Here is a 27,110-nt window from a genome sequence, read left to right as displayed (position 1 = left end):
TGTTCACACTACTGCAATGTCGATTTCGCGATTCATCACGCATGGCTTTCTGCATCGGGCCTATATGCTTCCTAAATGCTGTTCTACAGAACCAGTGTACCAATCCCTGCGACGCTCGCTAGAAGATATAGTATATCGAAGTGAAACTTAAATCTGGCGTCGTAGTTCAAGCTACGCGTCTAGCGGGCGAGTGCGGGCGAGTTTGAGCCACACGGTCGTGATCCGAAGAAGCGAATGCCAGTGGCTCAGTCGTATATTAGCTCTACACCATAGCGGAGCGTGGCCGAGGATAGCGGCGCTCATCGCACGCCCGCCTGGTAGGTGGTTCCTGATAGTGTGGCGCCGGGAATAGTGTTGGCGTTGATGTCGCAGTTGGGTATGCCCAAGTGGTGCTGTCTGTCCGACAGAGTTATGGTTCTTGTTAGACTACATGTGTAGCGAAGAAGGTGCATGATGTTCTAGTGTGTTTTCGAGTCGATGTGGCAGATCTTGGATGACGGATTCCCATTTTGGGACCGATCCGCCGTCGAAAAGGCTACTCGTTGTCGGAGATGGTCATGTTGGACGAACTCTGAGTATCGGCGAGGTACCTAGGTACGTCTGTTGTTGAAGATATGCGTTGTGCGAATATGCGAGAGCCACTACCTGACTACGCCGTATCTCAAGGCGCCGTTCTCCGAACAGTGGACACAGCAAAGTGTGTCTCTGCTATCCACACACTGCACCAACGCAATCACAGTAAGAAGTATCCCACATGCACAAAGCAAAGCTAAATTCCTCCTGCGCAAGCAAGTCCAAGCGATACGCGACAAGCGACCCGACAACGCTCCCTCCGCCTGTGCCCGAGAAAAATCCCGACCACTTCAATCTCGCTCACACAAACCTAACTCCGGTCCCAGCCCAGTCCTGTCCATCCCGACAAAGACGATCCAAGGCGGCAACAAGCATGCGCTTCAGGATCGGAACTCACGACACGCGGGCTCCGCTTACCCCTGTACCCAGTGCAGTTCCCCATCGAGTGCGCAGGCATTATCCACTCGAGTCTAGCCTGCTCGTCAAAACCCACATGTGCACCTGGCTCGCAGCATCATACCCGTTGCGGCATTCTTCGCGGCCAGGGCACGCCAGCAGGGGTTAGCACGCCGCACGGCTCAGCTGGATTTTCTTCCAAGCAGGAAAGCTTCGGAGGCGCGTGCTGGCGCAGCTTTTGGACCCCACGCCGCGCTACACTAACCGCTAGTTCGGTGCGTGATCCGGGATCCCGACCGTTGGGTTTAACCGTAGTGTGACTTTGCTTGTGGGTATCGTGTGTATGATTCTGGAGGTGGAGGGGTTCAGCCATCTTGTGCAAACGGAGAAGACTGGATTGTGTCTAGACATCTTTGGAAAGCACCGCATGGCACACCTCGCGTGTGGTAAGTGCCGTTGCCCCTGGCGGCACATTCGCTCCAAGACCAGGTGTTCGTGAGGGTGACGAACAGGTAGTAGCTCTACTATCGCAAAGGCCTTGTTTTGTCCGTGGAACGCAGATTCGTCCACTCTAGATAGTGGTATCATACCTGATCTTGTACTGTGTCGTTCTTTTCCCCGGCTGATGAAATGGCATACTATGATCTTATGTTGCAATCGAGTGATTCCTCGATGTCGAAATATGCAAAGACGCTAACGAAGTCGTCGAGCTTGAATCCAACTTTAATCTCATCAACACGGTGACAGTGGGAAACCGCAACTTCTAGATACTGTCAAAGATCTGGATCTTATCCAAGACCAATATCGCTTCTTTGCAGACGCCCCGAGAACTTTCTCTCTTGTAAGTGCTTCGTCATGTACCACGGAATGGTTTTGAAGGGCTCATTTTCAATGACATTCAGAGAAAAGATTGTTGTACTTGGTATAGAATCTTAGGTCATTGCCATATTTGCTATGTATCAGCCATTTGAACTTTTCATGAGTTTTAGATTCAAAGCTCCATGATAAAGCCGTATCGTACATTGTACTGCAAAAACATGCTTATACCTCTCGAAGTACATGCAGAGAGGCTTCCAGATTTTACCTTCAATTGCCTCGTAGCTTCCGTCAAGGGACACACGTAGAAGCAGAAGGTACAGCTCAGGCGCCGAGACATAGTTCTCCATAGTATACGCGTTCGCAATATCACAATGGGGGCTGTCGAATTTTGCGTTTCTCCGTCGTGTTAGGGAAGCATGCTGACTCCGGCAAGATGGCATTGTTCAAAATGCCGTTGGTTGATTGGACAGAGCATGAGATGTTCATTTTGAATCGTCTTTACTTTTTTCTTTCCAATAGCATGTGAAGACACATCCAAAGGGCGTACTTGTCAGGTTGACGATCGGAAAACGCACGGCGAATTTTTGCCGTTCGATGTTGCAAGGTCCTGGCTCGTTTCGGTCCGAACAATGTACAGGGCTGATGCACGCGGCTGCATGCACCTTCGGAGGACCATTCAGAGCACTGCCTATAGCGCCCTCAAGTCGGCGACGTTGGGTTGTCATGATCGCGCGATATGCACCATTTGAGACATACGTTGCCGGGCGGAGTTGGGTGTTCCAGATCACGACTTCCTCCCCTTGCACCTTCCTTTGTAGACAAGATGCAGATGTCCGTGCCATTGTGCATCACCAAAGCGTTAGCTCGCATGTCTGCAGGCGCAGGAGACTTTCGAGGTTAGCATCCAGGAACGAGTGCGGCTATTCCGCGCTTTGCTTGCGTATGCCGCCCCTTTCCGCTTCAGACCAGCGCCACAACTTCACTACGGCCTGGTAGCGTGCGAGCGCGGAATTGCGATACTTGGGGCCGTCTGGCTGGTGCACGAGTCAATCGGGTTGTTGGATAATTCGGGTCGGCTCCTGACTCGTCTCCATTATATCCGATGGTAATAGGTGCTTTGTGATTTGAAAGATATCTGTCAGCCTGTAAAATGTGGATTCTGGTGGGTATTAGCAGTATCGACGGGGCCCTCTATTTCTCTTCTTGAGTTCCGACGTTCGATGTAGGAGGAGTACAGAAACAAAGGCAGACGGATACGTCATGAAGCATGGTGGTGTCTTACTAGGAAGCAGTGAGATTAACGCGGTTCGTCAAGTGCTGGAAGATCGCACGGTGCAACCATCGCAATGCCTTCCCAAAGCCGTTGATCATCGGCAGGGTCCGAGAGGATGCTGGGAACCCCATATTCATGCACGGTCGGTTGACTGGCCAGGCCACTCAACATGCAGATGGCCCGCGAAGGATTTGGAGCACTCGGACAATAACCTGTTGACTGGAAAGGAGCAGGCCATCAGAGAGCTGTTCAAAACAACGGTATCGCAGGCATGTGGTGTGCGCCTTGCAATTGTGACGGGACCTTGATGAAACGCGCACTAGAAAGCAAAGGTCCAGGGCTATGTGCGCGTAACGAGGAGGTTAGAACGGATCGTGGGGGCCGTGTAAGGGCGCAGAGGGAAGAAATGAGGGTTCGTTGTAGCGCGACCCAGATCGACCCTTCCCAGCAGAAAGATAAGCTACTGGAGAAGAGTGGAGCACGCTAAGCCACTGGTGGTCCACGTCCCTGTCCACAATTTTGACCGGTGGAACAGGGGAAAGCATCCAACCCGATCACCTTGAGTTGGACACCTTGACAAGGAGACAAGTACGGTAAGCTCCATGTCGAGATGGGACAGCCACCTCGTGGCGGCACAGCTAAACCCCTGGCAACAGCACCATGTCGAGCAGATCCAACTTCACGGGTCGCAATTTGTCCGAGCAACGACAGAGTGCTTGTGACTTGGACCCTTGTCTCCCATGCCGTCGCCATGCCGCGGCCATGGAAATCGCGTGGTTGGTTGCTGAACGGCCGCATCAAACGGCGCCATGTCAGGGCCGCAGGATTGCCGCTCGGAACATATGCCGTAAGCTCGCATATGTTCAGACAATAACAGGATATGCAAGCGTTACCGTAACGTCGAATCTATTGGACTTAGTCGCTCCATCGTGTTGTTTGTGCACTAGCGCGGCACGAGAAGCAGCAAAGCGTGACGCACCTTTTGTCACGAGCAACCACCATGAGTTTTTGATCGATGGATGCTCGGCGTCCGCGATGGGGTCGACCTCATCGTGCATGTGGTCCTCTGCCGTATGTAAGCTCGCGGGATGGAACCGCTTGGGCGTCCTGCCTTCCAATGCATGTGATGAAATGTGATTGGAAGCTATAGCAACAGCCTTCATCTAACGTAATGCGTCTTATTGATCCATTGACGTGCAGGTCTGACTGGAAGCATGCATGTACCAGACTCTTGAAACAGCTTGGCTTGGTGCTGAACCATGACGATAGCCACCATCGCGAATATAGGGTGCAGCCGCATAGCACCGCCATGTCATCGGGTGACATCTTCCTCGAAACTGGCTGCGAAACAGGAATGCTTGCGGCATGCCGTCGTTTGGTCCGATGTGGGGCGACCATCGCTCTCGATCGCTGAACATGCCATATTCGCATTTCGATCCTATGCTGGACGGAGCAGAACGCCCGCCAATCATCCCTGCGTACCTAAGTAGTGTGCACAGAGGTGATTCGCAGAGACATTCCAGCCACCTTGTCACAGGGTCCCGGCCCACATGAGTGGACGGCACCGCAAGTCAGCCTTGTTAAGGCCGTAAGGCCTCCCACTAGCAGGCCGGAGTCGCAGACCATTAACCCCCGACCATGTCGACATCTGGCGTGACAACCTGTGGTAGACTCGATCGCGCCAGCCATGTTGTCGAGAATGGGGGTTGGCTTTATGTATGACGTCGTGTTTAGAGAGACAATCGAAAAATTGAAGAGTTGCAAAGAATCGTATGAGCCAAATGTTGAAATCATTGTCGCTATTGACCGACACTCATTCCAAGCTAGTGTAGGCAACAGCGGCGCCATCTGCATCTATGCACACCAATTCCCAACAAGCGTTCCAACCGTACTGTATCCTCCTTGGATGAGCCAATTGACTCTGCTCAAACTTCTCTAGTTTTGAGAAACGCCATAGCAATGCGACGACGCAGGAAATGCTGCAGTGATAGATGAATAGGAACGGGAACGCAAATGCAAATGCAAAATAAGGGTATCATGAACGAAAGTGAAGGGTTTGTGGTCTTAACGGTCTGTGACCTTTTCTTGGCGAGTAAATCTCCTGTCTTTCGCCGTAGACGCTCCTAGCGAAGGTTTAAGGCGATGACTCGAACCGAAGTAAGAGGTATGGACGACGTAGGCGATGAAACAATGGTTTTGTGGGACGTGACAGTCGGTAGTCGTATCAGAAGCGCAACAACTAGGAGGACGTTGTCGAAGATTTCCTGGACGCTTTAAGATGAATCCGCTTGACATGATCTCTCTGCAAATTGTCAGTAATACTCTGCGCATGTGAAGCATGTCAAATTTACCATATTGTCCACGCGACTGAAGACCCTGTCGCATCCGTCCCAGTCACACAACACGCCCGGGTTGTGCTTGGCCTCATGTCTCGCAAGATCCTTTTTACTCGAAAAGCCTCCTCCTGTAGACTGTGGGCAGTCGCCATGGCGGCAGAAGAAGGACTTTGTATGCCTCTTATAGTGCTTCCTGAGATCGCAGCCGCGGGTGAAAACTGCTCTTGAAGTGCATCCTGGGAAAGCACAGCTCCATGTACCATTCTTGTTCGGGATACCATAGGATCGAAGATCCGGCGAGGAAGGAGAGAGCGACCGTGACAGTGCGGGTGGTGATCTTTCAGAGGGGACGTTGGACGGCATGCCATGACCTACGGACGACGATGTGGAGTGCGATCTTGACGGTCGAGACGCACCGAAAGATTGTGAGAGCAACGTCGAGTCATGCGCAAGCATCGGGGGAGATGCCATCTCGGAGAAAGATGGGTAGGAATACGACGTTACTTGAGGTAGCGGTATTGATGATGGTTGTGTCGACCAGAGTGCGTGAGGTGGGTATGGGGACTCCATGACCGGTCTGTAATCTTGAGGTGGAGTGTACATTCCTGCGTGTGCGGACATGGTCGTTTGGGGTCGATGAGCCATGTGGTGTAGTGGTGGTGAGTACATGATGCTGGGGGGTGATTGACATGTGCTAGAGGGGTAGAGGTGACCCATGCCGTCAACCGGCGCCATGAGTGCTAGTTCTGCTTCGGACGAAAAGAAAGTCATCGTGGGTGACGCCAGGTGTCGTGTTGTTCTGGAGTGGTTCGCAGGATGGTGGTGATATAACAGGAAGGGGTATCTGGTGGTCGTCAAGTGGCCGCAAGTCGAAGCCAACACGGGTTGTATATCATGCAGAGAGAAGGCCAGTGCGTCTTAAGCGGGAAGTGCAACAGATGGGTGAGAATGACCAGTCTTAAGGCACAGACCCAAACTCTAGGGATTAGGGTATGGTAAGGCTGCTAGTCCGGGGTGTACAGGATTAGCCCGGGAGCGCACTAGGGACCACTCCACAACGGTAAGGCTGGGGCGTCAGATTTGTCGAGAAAGCGTAGCGGGCAGTGGCGGTGTTGTCATATCTTGCAGTGCCTGAAACTCCACCGGGCCCTGGAGGACGGCCTGAAAGGGACCAAGTTAGAAATTGCGAACGCTGAGCGGTGGACCATGTGGCATCGACTGGTCAATGTAGATCCGGGGCGCAGACGAAGTTTGCAATGCCCAAGAGGATAGGTAGCTACGTCGGGTCAGACATCCGATAGAGGAGTAGTCGCTGCTGCTGGTCATAATGGGACGTGGGTAATTTGACTAACGCTTGCTGCGCTCGTCCCAATGAGATACCGTCCGTAGTTCATGGTCCCAGTTCAGACCGGGTGCATAATCCATTCACAATTGCGGTGGAGAGCGAGTGAGCCTCGCGGGCCGGCTAGCTAATCCTTGTGGGTGAAGGTACCGCCAACATGGCGACCGCACCGCTCTAGCGCTGGTCTGAGGAGTGGCCTACTAGGGTTAGTCCCAGGAAAGCTTCTGCCATTTCGCTCTCGCCTGTGAACGATCCTTCGAGCGATTAATGCGATACCTTGCAAACGGCCAGCAGCGCTTCGGCTACCGAGTTCTCTGCAACCTCCAGCGATGTCTCGTCTGGGCTGAGATGGTACGTACAGAGCGACCGGGCGATGTGTGCAGGGCGCAACCACAACGACAGCCACCCTTCAGACTAGTCCCACGGGCTGCGGACCAACATCAGAGGCGGTAACAGATGAGGGGCAAATGAGCGCTCCCCATGGCGTTGGAGATGATGGGCTGCCGATCGCAGCATGGTAGCAAAGCGACGAGAAGCGGCCTTGGGTGGTCGCTTACGCCGGCAAAAATTTTGGGCGTAGCGCATGGGGATTATACGCCCCGCGCTACTCTTGGGCCGGGTGCCGTGAGATATTTTTAACCCCTGCCGCCTGGAGCACAGCAACCTACATACAATCAGGAATCATAGGGCAGGGTCTGAGTAAGCGACGTTTCAAGCGGTCTGTCTGCCAGCAATTCTACAGCTTTCACCAGCATTGTCCCTCCAATAACACCAACGTCGCGCTCTAGACAAGCGAGCCGTGTTTGCCAAGACAGCTCCTGACAGCAACGGTTTGATTGCGTTTCTCGACCTGGACACCTAGCTCCACTGCGTAGCATGCAGTGAGCCTGTTGTCTTTGACGTGGCTAAAGAGCGAAGGACGAAACATGACCAACGAGCGTGATAGATGGAAAGACGGATCCACATGCTGGCCAAAGCCAACGACAGTCTTCGAAGCGCCCGTTGTTCCAAAGCGGTTAAACTTGCTTTGCAAAGACTAGTACATGGTTCTTCTTGATCGGGTTTTGCGACCATGAAGTATCTACACCGCGTTGCCTTCGGACCGCCGGACATAGACTGTTTCGTCCGAGATCTGCATCAAGACTCTTGGGCAACACGTCGAGGAGCAGGATCGGAGAAGCTTTTCCCAGATGATCAAGGAGGTCTGGATGTCAAACATCAGACGGCCCCATCACAGCACGGAAAACGCCCGTGTAATAACGGATACCCAGGCAGTACCCGGGCTGCATCGCGAGCAGCAGTCAGCATGCGCTGTCCGGCGCTTCAGACACTGCGCTATATGGACCGCATGTTCAAGCCAACACACCTGTGTATGGAGAGCGACGATTTGGAGGCTGTATATTCCTACGCACTGCCTTCTTCAAACACTGTGAAGGCCCAGGATGGCTGACAATCACCTCCGCTTCCTTACCAGTCGGAAGAACGGTCGAGTGCCAGACAACACTTGCGGTAGGTAGCGTTGACCATGTACTCGATCGGTGACTGCCAGGCGAGCAACCACTGCAAATTGACTGACAGTCAAGAATCGGGGCTTGCGTCACACTGCACACTCTCGTCACCTTCATCTTCGCTCAATTCCGTCGTTGCCTCCATAGCTCCACTGTCCAGTGACATATCCAACACGGGAGCTACCATCCGCACTGCCTGTATGGACCAACAACAGCTCACACGCTAGTTCATCCGCAGTCGCTCAGAAATAGACAGCGTCCACTAACGCACTTGATCTCAAGCTAAACAAAGCCAGTGTGTCGCAGTGATGGGGCCATGGACAATCAATCGAACGATGCTGTTAATGACAGTGCGAATGGTGGTCATCAGGCACTAAGGCAAGGCTGATTCCGCTCTGCAAAGGACAGAATGTCATCGCAAATCTAACATACAGCCGACAAAAGCCTGCACCGTGTCGACAGACAAACACTAGTCTCTATTCATCATCTGTTTCGAGGAGCCCGGCACAAGCTGTCCTTCGATGTGAAGACTAGCTGGCAATAGTCACCGTGACAGGCGATGATCTGCATACACGCAAACGAAGGATTTGAACCGCGCTCAGGCTTTCCATGACAACTTTCTTTTAAGAGTCATGCAACAGTCATATCAACATTTCTAGAACTCATGTTCAAGCATTGTAAGACTCGGCCCGAAGCCGATCATGCAATGAGACTAACCATACTGAGGATGTCATACGATTGGATGAATAAAGTGTCAGGGGTGTTTGTTGATGCCGCACCGGTATGGACCGTCTAGGCGACCACCAAGACTACCGGCTATCCCAGTATGTCAAGCATCAAGACCTAACGTCCCGTCCGAATGGCGTGTAACGGCCCTAGGAACCTTCATCCCATACTCGACAGCGGCATAAGCCGAATGTACTTACCAGGAAGCATATTCGGCCCCAACATCGCAGCTCTGGATCTGTATACTGCATCAGTCCATTTCTAGCCAGAACCCAAGACATTGTACGATGTGTGGTTAGTGGGGCCTCCAGTCTTCATCTAACTGTCGAAGAGGGCCGGCTTCTCTCATTCACACCAACCTGTTAACTTCATTCCTACCAAATCTATTATTAGGTATCGCGACTTTACAGCAAACACTTCTTTCGAAAGGCGTTGGAAATCGGAAGGAATGTCGAGGGGTGAAACGTGGCAGTGCTTGTTAACACAGCCTCAAATCGCCGACATAATCTTCAATCGCCGACCTGCAGATCCATAATCGCCGACCTACAAAATCCCCAGCATCCAGCATCGGACCCCACAGTGGCTACGACGCTAGGAATGTTTCCCACGTGGGAACGCATGTCAATGCTGGGAGTCGCAGTTGAGCCGTAGCGGTGGGTACACCGTGATAACTACCGATGATGGGACGGGATGCCTAAGATGCGAGCGGCGAAATTCTACCGCAGGATGCCTGAAACCTTCAGCCTCACATCTGTAATTAAACTTCACACAATGACGTTTAGAGGCTATGTTGATGATTCCATCCAGCACCGAGTTGACCAATTTCCCAGCATCGGCTTGATAGGCAACATCCATGACAGCAATGTGAAATATGCATAATCACAGTAGGAATCTCTATTTTTGGGCGCCAATTCCCCCCGAGACGGTCTGATGGACACCCACCGGTGCACGAGAGGCTTGGTCGAGCAAGCAGTTTTTACCCCAGATCAAAGTGCGTAGTTCTCGTGCCCTCCACCGCCATTCTCTTGATTATACACCAGCATCAGTGATGACAAGAAGCCTATGATAGAGAAACCCAGGTCTAGAAAAAAACTACTTGAGCAGCTGAGACGTGCAAAGGCCTGCTGGACTCACATCGTTGTCCACTCTGTTACCTGTCGGATATCCATAACCTTGCCTTCAGCACCATATCTCCCTTGCGCATCCCACAAATCCCTCTCGGCGCAAATCTCTGGTCGCCAACGCATCGCTTCCCTCATCTTCCCTTCACTATTGTTCTCTACTATGTCTGCAACCAGAGAGCCGATTGCAGGGCATGCCATGAAGCCGTTTCCAGATCCTCCTACCGCTACAATCAAGCCTTGGACATTAGGGTGCTTGTCGATGAGAAAGATGCGATCCACAGTATCTACGTCCCAGCATAAACGCGCGAAGCTCAAGTCTCGGGTTGCAAACTGTGGCATTGTGTCAGAGAGAAGAAGTCGCATACGTGCTTCTGCTTCTCTCGGAATCTGTTGTCGCGCAAACGGAACGGAGCGCATCTTGCCACTGTCGTTGATGACTGGATTGATGTATCCCGGGTGTTCATCGCAGAGCTTTATTTCGTGTGTCTCGGTGTCGGGTTCGATGAAGAAACCGCGATCCACGCCATACAGCACAGGTATGTTCCGGTACCGCTTCGCTTCTTCGGCTGAGAGGGGTAGATGTGCAAGTGTCCAGGCTGTGGGTCGAAGCTGACTCTCGAAGTCTAAGAGTAGGTCACTGTTCGCACCAGCGGATACAATGATGTGCTGAGCCTTGTGCTCAGAGCCGTTCCTCGTCCTCACCCCCGATACTGCGCTATTGTCCGAATTATACAGTAGCTCTTCGACACCGCCCTCTATGCTGTCGGTCAAGAATTCCACACCCAATCTCACGGCTTCTTGATGCATAGCTCTTAGAGCTCCACTAGCGAACACCCACCCTGCGCCTTTCTTTTTCCAGAAGCCCCTCCAACCTGGAAAGTCGCCCTGTAGCAACCCTCCTGGCATTGTTTGCTGGAAATCATGTTTCGTATTCAGGGCTGCTGGGAATACTTTCTCGCCTTTGGCATACTCTAGACAACGCTGGTAGGCTTCATCGCCAACAGCGGCCATGATAAAACCGGTGTCGTGGTAAAAGGGCGAGAACAGTGGATCGAATTTCCATGCATGCATTGCAAGCTGGGTCAGTCGATTCCAGAAGAAGTCTTGGAGAGAGTCAGACTCGGAGGGGTCGTTACTCCCTTCCGCGATCTTATTAAGGTCATTTCCTGCGGAGATGGGCGAGGGGAAGGAGCTGCCGTCGAGGACTTTGATGGAGGTGTAACCGCGACGAGCGAGCTCGAGGGCAATGGAGCAGCCCCATGTTCCAGCACCTACGATGAGGATATTGCTGCTCGTCGGCAACATGGTGGACGCCCAGCTTTGCGTCATCGAGAATGACATTAGCCGACGATGAAGCTTGCCAAGCCAGGACGCGTGAGCACGTGGAGATAAGCACGCTATCTCGAAGCGGCTGGGATCCCCGCGGCGAAACTTGCGCGATGGTACTTTGATGGCTGAGCGACAACCTCGCACCCCCTGATGATGCGCATACGCCCTATAATACCGCGCAATGTCTGGCGAGGAAACATATCTGTTCGCCAATGGAACCAGGCGCGCTCCGTCGCCACTGCACCTGGCGGTAAGCGGGCGCGCTCAAAGGAGCAGCACCACTACTGGACCGATGAGAAACTATCTACACCTGCCGAGTATCCCTTGAGTGCGGCCATGGCGGAAAGGATACATCCCAACAAGGAAGAAGCAGCGCCGAAGAAGAGGAGAACACGGAACGAAGGCGCGGCGATAGTAAAAGGCGGCGTTCACGTCAGAACACAGATCGTAAGTCCCGACCTATGCGGTACGTCAAGTCCCGGAACACCCATCTTCGCTGAGCGGGACTAACGCCAGATACCCTTAGATGACGTCCTCAAATACGCCGGCCATACGTTAGATAAGCACAAAGGCTGCGATATCCTCGACATCAACCCTGGCGCCGGGCTCTGGTCACAGAAGCTGCACGAATACCTCCAACCGCGCAGCCACGTGCTCCTCGAACCGCGACACGAAAAGTTTAAAGACTTTCTTGACCCTCTTCTCACTGCACCCGGCTCCAGGTACTCACTCGTCGAACAAGACCCGACCGTACTCCAGACATACCGGGACATGGTTGCAAACGGTGTGTTCCCACACCAGACTGTGCTGGACGCTGAAGACCCCAAAGCACAGGAACCAAACAACACCCTGTTAGTGACTGGCTCTCTGGCATGGGATCCAAGACTTCCCGGCCTTGGTTTTGACTCAATGGCGAAACAGCTCGCCTACCACTTTGCCTCCGCTGCTTGGACAAACGATCTATTTCATGCCTATGGCATGGTTCGCACCTTACTGTGGGTACAGCACGACGACTTTAGCGGCATGATTGCCCAATCTATCAACGAAATGACCAAAACAAACCGCCTCATGCAAATGTTACAAGACACAACCCTCTTCATCCAACCAGAGCGCGCCTCGCGCAGCACGGGCCGAGCCTCTTCGGGCCGTGAACCACAGTACGAGATCGAGGCCATTGTCCGCGCTCTGAAGAAAGGGAAAGAGAATGGGATGGAGCTACCATCACATCGGCGCGACCACATCCACGACTTTGCTGAAGAAGTCGACCAGATTTCCAATGGCACAGGCGTAACCAGTTTTCAAACAATTCAAGATTACCTTCGCACGCAACAGTTGGCGGGTAGAAACCCCATTGGCCTGCTTTCACCTGGTCTCATCGAATACTACGATTTCATGAGACGTGTAATCAACGTCTTTCCACAAGTCGATCTTAACGATCCGACAGATGCAAAAGGCAAAAGAACCAAACGGCCGGTACCCCCTGACCACCCTTACAAGGACGACATACGGAAATTCTACAGAGAAAGTACTGGTATGGCGCTGACTCAGAGAAAGAAACTGTTGGCAGCATCCATAGCAGACATTGGCGAGGCTATATACAAACTCGAATGCAAGATTGTTGACATGCCAGACGGCCCTGAAAAAGCTGCTGCAATGGCCGAGCTAAGCGAGCTTGAAACCCAGTGGAAGCAGGGCCTCGACAGTCAAAATGCCAACTATGCCAAGGTACCTGCAACAGAGATCGATGACCGCCTCGCCATACGCTCGCCGCCCTCACCTCGTCTCCAATCCGACTCCCGTCCTTTCGAGCCCCTCGTCATGCGTAAAAATGAGGCTTGGCCCCAGAGCCGTCTGGCCCTCGTCTCCGCTGAGCCCTTTCCCAGGCCCGTCGGCGGATCCCCCGACTTCTACGAGTGGGCGCGAGATTTCATCTTCGGACTCTTCGCGCACCCCTCCGATGGTATCAATCATGCTCTCGACAAGCTGCAACATGGCCTCAGCGACATTATAAAAGATTGTCCCAGTTTGAAAGATCCGAAGAAAGGTGGTAGACTGCAAATGGAGCATCTCAGGGTTAGGATGCTAACATCCGAGATGATTCTAGAGCTTGTGGAAGCGTACAGGACCTGGCCGTTCAAAGAGCCAGGCAGTGATAGCAATCAGTACTTCAAGTACAAGCATGCTGGACAAACGTGGATTGGACAGTCTGCGGATCGATGAGGGATATTGAATACACATCATGTTGTCACTGCTTCTTTGAGACACAAGTACAACACGATATCGTATCGATCCTTCTGAAGTTCAGCATCACGCTACGTGTGTAACAGTGTCTCCGACAACATGGTGTGCATATTGGCAACCGATTGCAATGACAAGAGCGAGCTTACGCCTTGTTACCTCGCCCTCTCGGGTGAGCATATCTCGAGCAGCGTTGATTCCATAGAGTGAGCTTTCATACTTTCCAACTTGGAAAACTTTTGTACAAACCTTCTCCGAGTATCCTCCTATTAAAGCTCTTGTGGTCTGGAGCTTTCTCGCCAAAGCGGTGCAGCTGGGTTGCCGTTCTTGCACAAAGCCGAGGGTGCTAGCTGTCGTGTCTCTGTATGAGATCGAAGGTGTCAGAATGTTGAAGACTGTTGAAATTCCCTAGAACTAGTAGTGAGCTCCAATAGAGGCATGTCGTACTTGTTCGCATAGTCCCTTTACTTCTCGGCGGTCAGTTAGGTCGTTGGGAATCCTCCTTCGTGCTGTGCAAAGACAGCCAGAGATGGCGCAGGATCCCTATCTAGTCATCTCTGAGATCGATCCTCATTCCTATTGATAGCTCATCTCTCCAATGTAACGGAACACCCCCATATCGTACTGTCTACACGGCGGTTGAGAAGCGCAGAATAAATTGAACGTTTGGCGCAAGCCGTCGACGAGCACCCTTGAATTCGTGGACCATATAATCAGCAGGCTTGCATCTGACAGCATCTGCGATTTGAGTGGACAGGATCTGGCTTTCGTCTGACACAAGAACGACGGGATGATCAGCGATAACATGGTAGGTCGCATTGCTGCGGCAATCGATGGACAGGGTGAAGGCTTAATTAGAGGCGTCATTGAACCGCCAGACGTGCAAGGTCGCCGACATGCATCCCGGAAAGTAAAATTAGAATTGACGCCACCCGTCGAGTGTGTCTCTAGAAGACATTAGAGGGTAGACCGCGCGAGGCTGCATGCGCTGGTGAGAGCGAGGCACTTTGCAAGGTGGGTGGAGATGTCCCTTGGTACCTAGGTACCTAGGTAGCCAACGCGGGAGTAGGCGCGCTAGTGGACGAAACAAGCCTAGCCTCTTTTTTCTTCCCGTGCATCCAGATGTCGGGTGCAGGTGGCTTCGATCGAGCCTTCCAATTACCATCACATCACGCCCACCCTACAGCTTCACCCGTATAATTTGAAATGTCCGGAGCGGAGAGTAACCCGAGGAAGCGGAAAGCCGAGCCCCGCGAGCGGCACGACGGCGGCGACAAACGAGCTAAGGTGAGTTCTTTTCTTCGTACCACTGTCAAAACTCCTCCCGTACTTGCATTCTTGGCTTCCCAGTTCCATTTTCGTCATGCAGCTGCAGTGAGATTCATCAGGCTGATCCGAGACATCAGAGTAAAAGAAACTGGGATATGCCCCGCAGGGACGGCAGTCAGTCTCGAGCTATCAAACCCGGTGATGCGGGCATATGGGCAACATGCGCTATGAAGAAGGAAGCAAAATCTGTCTCTGATCTGCGGGATCTATTTCAAGAGGTTAGCGATATCTTGATGCTGCACCATCCGCGAGCGACAGTGCTGGTGATGCTGATTCATGATAGTACGCTACTACCCTGCACGGCGCCGCCGGTTCCAATGGGACGGCTGCAGAAGACAGCTCTGACTCGGAAGGAGGTGATATCGAAGCTGAGATCCAGAAAGAGCTCGCCGATATTCGTAAGCCGACTACGAAACCCTTGTTCACGTCTCTCAAACTCGACACCCAGTGCTGTGAGGATAGCCAATCACACTTCCGACCGCTCGGGCTGACCCAAGAAAGTGATATTTTTTAGGACACGCTCACCTCTAGAACCTGTCTCCTTCGTACATAAGATCTGTCAAGATATTGCAGATGGCGCTCAGCCGAAAAACTTACGCTATGTCAAGCGACTAACACCAATTACTGCGACCGACAAAGCCACGCCACAGGGTCTTGAGGCTGTTGCGAAACAAGTCCTTGCGCCTCACTTCCATGGATCAGATCAAGCGGGGAAGAAAGTGAGCATTAGCTTCTTCTATCAGATGATGTAGTGTCGTCGTGCAAAGATCTCCGCTAACGTGTGGTTACCCAAGTTTGCGATACGCCCATCGATCCGCAACAATAAGGAGTTTTTGAGAGATGGCGTCATCAATACAATCGCAGCTGCAGTTGGTCCTGGGCACAAGGTCGACCTGAAAAACTACGATCTTCTCATTCTCGTGGAAATTTACAAGGTATAGTCATACCCCACGTGGTGATCACACGTCTCACATGCACCGCATGATGAGATCTTGACAGCTGCTTACATCCGACAGAATGTCTTAGGTATGAGTGTGGTCGGTCCTGACTTCGAGCAGCTCAAACGTTTCAACATCGAGGAGCTTCGTCAGCCGTTGCCCTCCGTCAAACCTCAGGTCGATGATCAGTCAGGGAACATCGAGAATGGACGTGTCTGAGAAGGAGACGAGTGGAATCGGTGCGTGGGGCAGCCGTCGTGGTGCTAGAACGCCTCGCGCAGCAATTTCCACAAACTGAAAAAATCTCCGATCGGGACCACCGTGGCTTGCATACGTTTGCTCTTGGGATGAGGCAAACGTCTAGCGGATCATCAGAGTGAGCACAGTAGCCACCTACTCATCGACCTGACATCCGGCGTGTTGCTACTACTCGTCTCCGAACTGCCGGGTGCATACTGCGTGCGGGCTTACATAGCCGCCACAGCAATAGCCCACAGGCATGGGATGTGTGGAGGTAGTTGACTAGCTACGTAAAACAATGGGCCGGGCGAGTTGAGGGCCCGTACAGACATAACACTGCGTTAATCACAGCGTTATTTTTTGCACTGTCAAACCTACATCCAATCGTCTCTCAGATTCCTAAGGATATGCTATCGAAACATGTCGGTCAATGGTATCCTTCAGCCGTCTGTCGGCAGAACCAATCATAATTCGCGATACGCGATATCCTCATCGGGTGCCTAGCCACTTGTGGGTATCCTTGACGAACGCTGAGAGCGCCAATCTGAACGCCTCACGCGTCCTTCTCCGCCTCTACATCCGCCTTCGCTAAACAATTCGCTTAGAATACGCCGCTTACTTACCAGTTCCGTACGCGCATGATAGACTTTTGCTTTTCGGCTGAGCAGTGCATCGGCGAGAGGATAGTCGATATGGCTCGGGGACTGGTTGGGACTTTCAGATGTGCTACTAAGTGTCGACTGTCATGCGATTCGGTATGGCCGAACCAAGGAGATGGCTTCATCAATTGAGATCTATCAAAGTCGGTCTTGCTCGGGCTGGCGTTACTATGCTTTTGTTTCCGACATTCGTCGGGACATTTTTGCGTTCAGATCGAGCATCCATGATTCTATGAGAAAAGAGCTGGCATTGACTTTGTTTGCGCAATCGTCAAAACATTCTTAATGCATAGCGATGTCCTCGACATGCAGCATTCAGTCAGCTCCAGGCCTCCACTATCGAATCACGCTAAGCTCCCCGCCGGAATCTAGGACGTCGCTGCTCGGCCCTTCATAATGCATCTTCCCCCACTGGATGTTGCAATCTTTCCCCTCACCAGTATGAGCCGTGGAACGTACGCTCTAAAGCCCGTTCGGCCCTCTTCGACCACTTCGTCTTCATCTTCGTCTTCATCAGCATCTTCGCGGACTGCTATCACAACAGTCGACTTTCCCAGCATACAAAGAGTCATCAGAGCAGTCTTTCGGTCCTCAAGAATCAATGTTCAGCAAATTGAAGTCCAGCAAGGGTGCATACACCAGGTTTATCTCGCAAGACTTCAAGATGGCAGTTGTTTGATACTCAAATGCCCACCAGCTTATAACATCCGACTCCTCCGGCATGAGAAGCACTTCCTGGAGACAGAACGCAAAGCACTCGAGACACTGCACGAGTATACACAAGTACCTGTGCCTCAAATCATCAAGTATGATAGCCATGGTGGACCGCTTGGTGCACCATTTCTTATGATGAGCCACATGCCTGGTCGCAAGCTCTCGGAAATCGCGCCATACATCTCGACCAGCGAGAGAAACTCCATCGATCACACACTAGGCACACATGTCCGCGCTCTGACTGCACTATCTGCCACCCAATTTGGTATGACACACCGTGTCTTCGTCAAAAAGGGCAGCAACTCCTGGCGCGAGGCTTTCTTTGCTCTCCTCGAAGCCGCACTACGCGATGCTGAGGATATGCTTGTTAACGCACACTCCGAAAGTATACGTTTCTGGGTTGGCAAACACGCGCACTGCCTGGAAGAAGTTACCGAACCGCGCCTTGTAGCGCTCAATCTCTGCGACCCGGAGAACGTGCTCATCGACGAACGTACCAAGCAGGTCATAGGTCTTGTCGGATTTTCGAACGTCATCTGGGGCGACCCTCTCATGAGCGGCGGTATCGCGGATGGCAATGAAGCGTTCTTCGCCGGCTTGGGAGATTACCCTGTGAAGACTGGGGGCGCGAGGGTCAGGATGCTGATGTAAGTACCAAGTGCGGGTAATTAGAAGGCCGCAATGCTGACCGTAATAGGTACAAGACTTACCGGGCCACGGTGCGGATCGTCGCACACCATTACCGGCCGCATGACGGCATTGATGAGCTCGGTGCGAGACGAGAGCTGAGCTGTGCACTCAACGACCTCGCAGCTATCTGAATCGTACTAGCGAGGCAGCTAGATTCTACGAGCGAGCTCTCGTAGCGCCTTGCTACAAGCGAATCGAGTGCCGAGCAACACATTGTGCTATAAGAATGGAGTTCCGAGCGGAAGGGTATCGTGTTTTTGGGTCTCAAGTATTGGAATTCAAGGCGTAAGGCGTTCGGGTTCTGTACTATGAAACATTGAGTATAGTGAGAAAAACGCTCGCTGTTCACGCATGACCATCGGTTAATTGCGTGCGGCTAAGTGTAGCGGGCGGTGTAACGATGTTGCTGTACCGCTTAGATCGGATGCGAAAGGGCGCGCAAAACTGAGTTCCACGGCATAGAGTCGAGCATGGCGTAAGCTTACATTATCTGATATTCCCCTCTCCCGTTTGCAATCTTCAGGACACTGTCGTCCAAGTAGTTGAGTACATGTATTTTCAGTCGTCAAAGAAGCTAGTGGCCAAAACGAGTGATAGAAATTTGAAAGAAAGCGGATGCAAATACCGTCTTGACTTCATCGTACACTTTGGCAAATGATGCGAATGTGCAGCAACCAGGGTAAGCGAACGTTGCGATCCGAAGCAACATCCTGGCGCTGTAAGTCGCCCAATCTTGAAGACACATGGATACACGAGGAATATACCATTCGCACATCAAACCCACAAATTTCGACGCGGACGTGGCTGATGTTCCGCCCTCTACGTTGATTTGTCTTTGTCGACACGTTAGCCACGTATCCAAGTACCTACGTACCTAAGGTTCTGCACATGCTATGAATCGGCTACCCTTGCGAGGGCGCCTGAGCCCACCACATGCCCGAATGCTCCTTCTCGCTCACCCCTGTTTCTGATAACGTACCTAGGTATAATGGGTAGACTGTAGAAAGGCACCCACCAATCATTCGCGTGCAGACTCGCTTGATGGCGCTGCATTGGGAGTAGCGTTCGAGAGGGGTAGGCGAAGATAGACGACGCGTTGCGGACCGATGTTCTTCGGAGTCGTAAGTTGCTGGAATCTCGCTACGCATGTAAGTGACGGGCGGCAGCGGCCTGGCGTAGACAACGGGGTAGGGGAAAGGCTGTAGGCAAGGCAGGGGTACCGAGGTATTTGTGTCGACAGGTAGTCGCACGCGGTGCACCTTGAACAGTGACTCTTGAGATATAAAAACACCTTCGACAGCCGGCTAGAAATTGGACTGAATGAAACGACATCGGTCTTTTCCATCTTGAAGATGCGCCTCTACGAATGTTCTTGGACTATAACTCTTGCTCACATCCCTGGAAGAGAGAACTTTGGAAGGTACTTAGGCATGCCTGCCTAAGCAGACACTGCTCAACCCATCTATTGAGACTTCATTATATCAGATATACAACATGCTTGTCTACACCGCGTCCTTCTCCCTCTCGGCTTTAGCGAGAGTCTAGCTTACCTAGGTAGTAGGCATTGGATCTTGTCCAGGTGGCCAAACCTCAAGCTACAATGTGTCTGGCTTCAACACCAGAACTTAATTTTTTTTCCGCATATGTAGACAAGATAAACGGGGTAATTATTTCATGTTACAGCGCCTTCAGATTGATCACGTATGATTGGATCGATTTTGTCCCTATCACAATCGCGACGCTACGCCCGATACAGTTAGTTAGCCCCCACGTGAAGAACGGGAGCTCCCACCCGTGAGGGGAACGGAAGACGCGACGGAAGGTTCGGGGCAGGCTTTCACTTCATATGACAATCGCGCGTCTACCTGCATTCTTTTACCTGGCGTTTCGACCGGTTCTCTGTCATGCGCAACGGGGATCCCAGATCCTGCCGCCCATTCGAAGGTTTTACTGAAGATCCCTCCACCGCGGCGCGTGCTTAACGCTGAAGTATTGGCGCGAACCGCTGCAACAATCCCAATGTCCACCCGGGCGCTTAGCCAACTATGTTATTGCACGATAGCCTCAAGAACTCTGCGCATCCGCTATGTCGGTACCGGATTAAGTATGAAAGTGGAATCAGCGGTGCTGTGCCGCAATCTATCTGCGCGGACGATCGATGCAGGTACAGCTTGAACAGCAGACGAAGATGGCTTAAGTAGCCTCTATGTATGCGCTTCTCTGTGCGATAACCTTGGATACAGCCACCGAGTCGCTGTAAGTTTCCTTTCAGGCCAATCCCGTTTGAGCGCACTTGGAGCATCTGTCGTTATGGATCGAACATTAGGAGGTCATGCGCCTTCAGTCCCAGCGGACTCGTCTGCTCAGTCTACAACAGATACCATGCCTTTGGGCACAGGTTAGTAATCAATTACCTCTGAAGATCTAGGCGGCTAACAAACTTGCCAACACAAGCTCCAACGGATCGGAAAGGGAGCTGGCTGCCATTTACCTTTAGATGGTATTCTCTATTGATCCCGATAAGTGCCACCGCCATCCTGGGCATAACAATATCGCTACTTATTTGGTACTCGCAACACCACTACGGACTCGGTGCCGATGACGGATCTTCTGCAGTACTGTTTGGATGGCGCTTCACACCAACTCTGCTAGCAGTGCTGTACACACAATCCACGGTTATCCTATTTGAAGATGCCAAGAGAACGGAGCCGTTCGCTCGATTAGCTCGAGCACCTTCAGAAGGCGCCAGTGCCTACGGTACATTACTCCAAACGCCCAGGGCCTGGTGGGCTATCTTACTGGATATCGTCCTCAAGCGCAAGTCGGTCGGTAAAACCAGTTGGTGTCTCATCTGCACGGCTGTAATCAATGTGGTGGCCCTTCTCGCTATATCTCCTTTGTCATCCGCCCTTCTTACATCCGAAGAGATTGTAATCACCAAAGCGCTTGACATCAGCAGAAGCGTTCCTAGGATTGGTCTCCAACTGCCCATTGTCGCCAGTAGAGAAACCTATTTCAGAACTACGTCTGCGCTGATGAGGAATCTCTCTACTTCAGCATGGATAAAAGATACTTCTATCACCTTTCCGAATTGGCCGTCTACAGATACAGCACAACTCGGCCCCGATCTGATATCAAGCTTCAACTCCTGGACGGCAGAGACAACGACAATACATGCGAACCTAGGTTGTCGGGACATGACGCTAGAAAGCGCTGATCTTGTGCCGATGGAATACAAAGAGTACGATATCATGGGCCACGGGCCATACAAGGGCGTAGAACCCATGGTAGTCTTTGCTTTAGCATCGGACGACGGTTGCAGACACGAAATAACCGTCCACCCTGCGGTTAATCTGGCAATGCGTGGAGGCCTGACATGGTCAAACACTTCTACTTTCTACATTGAGGATGAGCTGCTGCCCCTCGGTAGAATGCCGTTTCCCAGTAACGTCTCCTCGACCAGTCCGTATGCGCGCCACTATGCCTCTCCAGAATGTGCAGACCGGGATATCATCATTCTCAACACCCCGTGGACCAAGCCCGTCAGGTTGGAGCTGAGTGAAGCGGCAGGGACAGGACTTGAGCTCAACAGGACCTATGAACGCTCGCCTGACTTTCGCATGAAGGCATTGCTTTGCAAATCTCAGTATTCTATGGAAACACACAACACTTCTACTTCAATAGGCCAAGGCAAAGAGCCGAACATTACGTCCATGGAGTCGGACCATATTCAGCCCGTGTCAATCACGAAAGATATGATAGACATCCCTAAGTTTGAAGAGATGGCACTACAAGACACTTGGAAATACTATTTTAACGCCGAAAGCATAGCGACTGATGCGGACCGTGCTCTGGGCGGCCAGCTTGGCCCTTACTCCGATCCGAACATGACGACCAACGCTCCAGAGTTCTTTGGGCTTGGTCCGCTGCTTGGCGCTCTCTATGCATTCAACGTTACCGAAATGTTGAACGACAGGGAGTTTATTTCCCGCGCAGAAAGAGTCAAAGGAAGATTCTTCACGGAGTGTCTTCGCGAGGCCTTGAACGACCCCGACGTAACACGCGTCGAAGTTACAAAAGGGAAGGCAACAGTGGTCGAAAATAGAATCATGGTACTCCAAGAGATCGGAATCGCTTTGGCTACCCTCTTCTTGGTCTCCTTCTTGCTACTCATCATGGTATTTTGGGTCTCACGACTATCATTTCGGCCGCTCGACCTCAGCATGGACCCCGGCAGTACCCTTGGACATGCTATGTTAGTTCAATCGCATCCGACACAATCATCAACATTTCGAGAAGGTCATCGTATAGCGCATCACGATTTCCGCCAAAGAATAAGGAATGACACATTTTACATGCGGGATGGTGCTATACATACTGCAAGCAGTGATTGCCTCGCAAGCACATGTAAGTCAGCAATGCCATGTAATCGAAGCTGTGAGCTGATAAATGCCTTCAATAGCTCCCACAACCACTAAATCTTCAAGCTTTTGGCAGCCGTTGGTCATCCGACTTCGTATGCTGTTTGCTCTTTCAAGCTTCCTTATCCTGATCCTGGTTGCGGTGTTAGTACTGAACGCTTTCTCTGCGAGATCTCGACTTTCTCAGCTTGCATTCGTTTACGAAGCCGATGTTTCTAAGTTGGGCTTGAGCTTCTCCACCTTTGCTCCTATCTCTATCGGACCCACAGTTGTCAGTATTGTGATCGGCTTGTGGTGGGATCAATTGGATTCAACATTCAGAATCCTCCAACCCTATTTTGCGATGTCGCAACGGCCAACACCCATCACCAATGGAGCGGGTCTTACGTACCGTTCCAAAACCTGGGCTGGTGCGGCTATCAAGGCCGCCCGCAACAAGCATTGGATGCTGTTCCTGGTCGCTACTGGAAGCGTTCTCTGCCAAATTCGTAAGATTATCATGATCGATGGTCTTCTAGCTTGCTGACTTCAATTTGCCAGTCACCGTTTCGATGTCCGCGCTCTTCGAACGACAAGCTGCGAACGTATCTCATCGAGCGATTCTTGAGAGGACGCTGGAACCTCGAGAGATACCCATTATAACTACGGTGAAGACCTACGAACAACGAATGGGTGCAGCTATTCCGGGTCTGCCTCCATTTGAAGTACTCAACGATCTTCTGCTGAATCCGCCTAAAAATTGGCTTCCCGGCGCTGCCATTCAGCTATCACTCAATGGCACTAAGCCTTCTTGGACTCAAGATGATTGGAGTTTCATACCCTTCAATCTTACCAGTATTTCCCAAGTGGATGCCAAAGAGACGATAACGTTTCCGAATAACGTAACAATCACAACATCTGCTCTACGAGCTCGGCTAGAATGCGAGCAAGTACCCGAAGTAGCGAACACATCGACATGGCTCATTCATCCCGATGAAATTGATTCCCAGGTCACACCGACGGATCTGGAGGGCCTGGAAAATTACTACTCCTTCAATCATACGATGTTTGGCGGCAGCCCGTCAAACACTTCAGCATTTGGCACCAGCGCTATGCTGTCGTGTTGCTCAAACGGAACCAAGGACGATCTGAATTCAGCAGTGATAGGATACTGGTCCCCAGTAAATGTCGAAGCGTTCCCAAACGCAGACAGTCAGTGGCCGATTCCATTCGTTACGAAATGGATCGTTGGTAAGCCTGTAACAGTTCCAGGCAGAGACGAGAACCAAGGACCAATGCTGCTTTTCAAAGATGTACCCGATTTACAAGCCGCTCGTTGCATGCCGATAGTGGAGACGTCAGATGCCAAAGTGGTCGTGGACGTGGAAACGGGCATGGTCCAATCCTATGAGATCATCAGCCCTGTCGGCCCTGCAAAATCAGCATGGTCCGAAGTGTTTGTCCGACACGCACCGACCCATGGCAACGCAACGCAGCAATACGACAAAAAATACCGAGGACCGTTGAACGTCACCACGAGTTATGGAGTCTTATTCATGGGATCCATGTTCAAGGCCGCTGACCCGAATCTCGGGCCAAAAGGGACATTATTCATGGAATCTCTTCGCGACAATGCCTTCATCATGCGCGACGCTGAAACCGGCATGAACATGGACCTGATGACATACAGCATGTATAGCCTCGCCAACAAGGATCCGCAGGCTTTGCTCGACTACGCAACACTTGTCACACACGCAAACCATACCTTCCAAACTTTCTTCCAGCACTTCATCAGCAATGGTCTATCTTTAGAGCAAGGCGGTTGGGCGTACCAAAAGATCGGCGACAACAGTACACATGCGTTAGGAGAGCCAGTGACATTGGATGGCAGGGTTCTTCCGCGACGCAAGTACGCAAGTCTCCACACCAATCGAACAGTTGAGGCACTGGTATCCCACCGAACCCAGGTTCTTCATATGAATGCAATCGCTACGTATCTGTCGGTGGCAATAATCATCTGGCTTATAGGCACTACAGCCGTAGTCAGTTCTCTACAGAGAAGATGCACGAGTCCCTTGCTTCGAGACGTGCAACTCATCGCCGACGTACTTGTACTTGTCGCAGGGAGCGATCATCTTTCGCGATTGGTAGAAGAACGAGGTGTAGCACTAAAGAACGCGAATGACGTCAAAACCATGCTAGGGTGGTTCAAAGACAGAAACGGAGAGGTGCGTTGGGGTATTGAGGTTGTTGGGGGCAGAGATGCAGCAGAGTGGGTAGACGCCCCAAAGACCGGTTGGCATGCGCAGGATGGTTCGAGGCGGGGTTGGATTCCATGGAGAAAAGCGCAATCGTAGTATTAGAGAGGAATCGTTTTTTTTTTTCAACTAAGCTATGGTAGAGGCAACAAACGTGGACACCGAGCCCTAGGGAAGGTAGCGCTAGATAGTCAAGAGGTATGTATCTGCCGAGATGCCGTCTCTACGTCGACCGTGAAAGCCAGAAATAGCGAGAAGGTAGGCAACCCTAATAACTCTACAACAACATCTTTTAAGAGAATTATAAAAAGATAGAATTACTCGCAGTAGCTTACTCTATATATTAGATTTTTTAGATTTTTTGTGTGTCGCGTTGTTGTGTAGAGAAAGAAGATAAGATTGTATTGTTCTAAATCTTACTTCTAGCTTTTATAGTTAACCTAGAGTGTTAATTAGAATTCTATTACGTAATTTACCTACGCTAGCACTAGTGTTACTCTAGTATTATTTATATAAAGCTTTCTCTCTCTTTTATAGAATAATTATATCTTTTCTTATTTTATAAGTTATAAGCCTCTACGCTACTACGCGTAATTTAGCTACTACTCTACTTTATATTATAGTTGCGTAATAAGAATTTCTCTAGCGTTACTATTACGTAACTAAGTTATTATACTCTTTAGCGCACTAACTACTATAAATTTATATCTACTCTTCTTTATATTCTATACTTACTTATCTACTATAATATCTACTATTAATAGCGTTACTACTATTTTAGATAAGAATCTTAAGAAGCTTACTAGCTTTAATAATTATTATAAGTAAACTAAGACTTTAATTAATATTTACTTTATCTATAAATATATAGTATACTATAATAGTACTATTAATAACTCTAAGAAGCTTAATCTTCTTTTTTATATTACTTTCTAAGTTATATACTCTAGGTTTAATATTAACTTACGCGCTACTATACTAGTTTCTATCTTAACTAATACTATAAATAAGCTAGCTATTTATAACTACGCTCTTTAGAAGTAGAAGAAGTATAATAAAGCTATACGCTTTACTATTACTTTTCTTTATATCTTTATTAAGCTATAGATTTAGTATAAACTTAATAAAAAAAATACTTTTAACTTTTACTTTATATATAGTACTATTTAGCTTAATAATAAAGCTTTTAAGAATATCTTAGTAGACTATACTCTAACTAAGCTTAATAATATTACTATAACTAACTCTATAGCTATTAAGCCTCTTCTTACCTAGTATAAAGGCCTATACTATAATCTTAATAACGCTAGTAAAACTATATTATATAACTAGCTTATTAATAAGATTAATAAAGTTTTTTCTTACTAGTATAATCTTTTTCTAAACTATTAAAAGCTTAACTACTATAGTACTTTTATTACTACTAATATTTTTAGAACTTATAAGACTTTTCTTTTTAACTACTATAATAATAATAAGAATAAGTAAACTATTCTAAAGAATAAGCACTTTTATAAAGATTTTACTACTAACTAGTATAATATCTACTCTATTAATAATAGCTTTAATAAGTCTAACTTATTTACGTACTTATACTATAGTAACATTAGTTACTCTATTAATACTTACTATTATATAAGTAAATTTAATATACTTATATATACCTTTTATAAGAAGCTAGATTACGTTAAGGCTACTTATTATAAGAAGACTTATAAAAATACTCTATCTACCTCTACTTCTAACGTAGACCTTATCTTTATTAATAATAATAATAATATATTCTTCTCTAACTATCTTAACTATATAATTACTTCTATATATAACCTTTTCTTACTCTAGAATACCTTTAATTTTAATTATCTTAATATTAACTACCTAAATCTTAACTATATATATACTTACTTTATACTTATAACTAGCGCTAATTTCTTTTAGAACTATAGATATCTTACTTATATAAGAGAGGCTAACTATAAGGTTAATAGATATATATTAGGTTTAGATATAGTTTATAGTTCTAATATATATACGTTTATAGCTACTACTTCTCTTACTATTTCTATATCTAATTTCTAGATTCTTAATAGTAGTGCTTTCTACTATATTATAAATAATTTCTCTTTATTTTCTTATTTTAAGTACTATACTAAGTATATTAAAGTCTATAAGTAAGGCTTATAACTTAAGATTACTAGAAAAAGTAATATTAAGTTTA

At 49.7% G+C, this 27,110-nt stretch overlaps 5 protein-coding genes across 5 annotated transcripts; 4 read left to right on the top strand and 1 right to left on the bottom strand.

Moving 5' to 3' along the window:
* Positions 1-10,103: 10,103 nt before the first annotated feature.
* J4E79_007329 (uncharacterized protein) lies at positions 10,104-11,402 on the bottom strand (the record flags this gene model as incomplete). Its single annotated transcript, XM_049356196.1, has 1 exon — positions 10,104-11,402. The coding sequence occupies one exon, from the start codon at positions 11,400-11,402 to the stop codon at positions 10,104-10,106; it is 1,299 nt and encodes a 432-aa protein (XP_049209083.1).
* Positions 11,403-11,576: 174 nt separating this feature from the next.
* On the top strand, positions 11,577-13,646 carry J4E79_007328 (uncharacterized protein; the record flags this gene model as incomplete). The annotated part of the gene is made up of 2 exons (XM_049356195.1): positions 11,577-11,892; positions 11,953-13,646. 2 exons carry the CDS (start codon positions 11,577-11,579, stop codon positions 13,644-13,646), a joined length of 2,010 nt encoding a protein of 669 aa, XP_049209082.1.
* Positions 13,647-14,870: 1,224 nt separating this feature from the next.
* Positions 14,871-16,150, top strand: J4E79_007327 (uncharacterized protein; the record flags this gene model as incomplete). Its single annotated transcript, XM_049356194.1, has 6 exons — positions 14,871-14,951; positions 15,071-15,211; positions 15,277-15,445; positions 15,495-15,712; positions 15,788-15,928; positions 16,010-16,150. The coding sequence occupies 6 exons, from the start codon at positions 14,871-14,873 to the stop codon at positions 16,148-16,150; spliced, it is 891 nt and encodes a 296-aa protein (XP_049209081.1).
* Positions 16,151-17,271: 1,121 nt separating this feature from the next.
* J4E79_007326 (uncharacterized protein) lies at positions 17,272-18,195 on the top strand (the record flags this gene model as incomplete). The annotated part of the gene is made up of 1 exon (XM_049356193.1): positions 17,272-18,195. The coding sequence occupies one exon, from the start codon at positions 17,272-17,274 to the stop codon at positions 18,193-18,195; it is 924 nt and encodes a 307-aa protein (XP_049209080.1).
* Positions 18,196-21,269: 3,074 nt separating this feature from the next.
* Positions 21,270-24,614, top strand: J4E79_007325 (uncharacterized protein; the record flags this gene model as incomplete). The annotated part of the gene is made up of 4 exons (XM_049356192.1): positions 21,270-22,489; positions 22,977-23,143; positions 23,196-24,485; positions 24,526-24,614. 4 exons carry the CDS (start codon positions 21,270-21,272, stop codon positions 24,612-24,614), a joined length of 2,766 nt encoding a protein of 921 aa, XP_049209079.1.
* Positions 24,615-27,110: the final 2,496 nt, after the last annotated feature.

The sequence above is a fragment of the Alternaria viburni genome (genome assembly GCF_023758015.1).
Source record: "Alternaria viburni strain BMP 2772 chromosome Unknown scaffold_16, whole genome shotgun sequence".
Taxonomy (NCBI): domain Eukaryota; kingdom Fungi; phylum Ascomycota; class Dothideomycetes; order Pleosporales; family Pleosporaceae; genus Alternaria; species Alternaria viburni.
The sequence above is the reverse complement of the archived record's forward strand: the minus strand, read 5'-3'. Positions and strand labels throughout refer to the sequence as shown.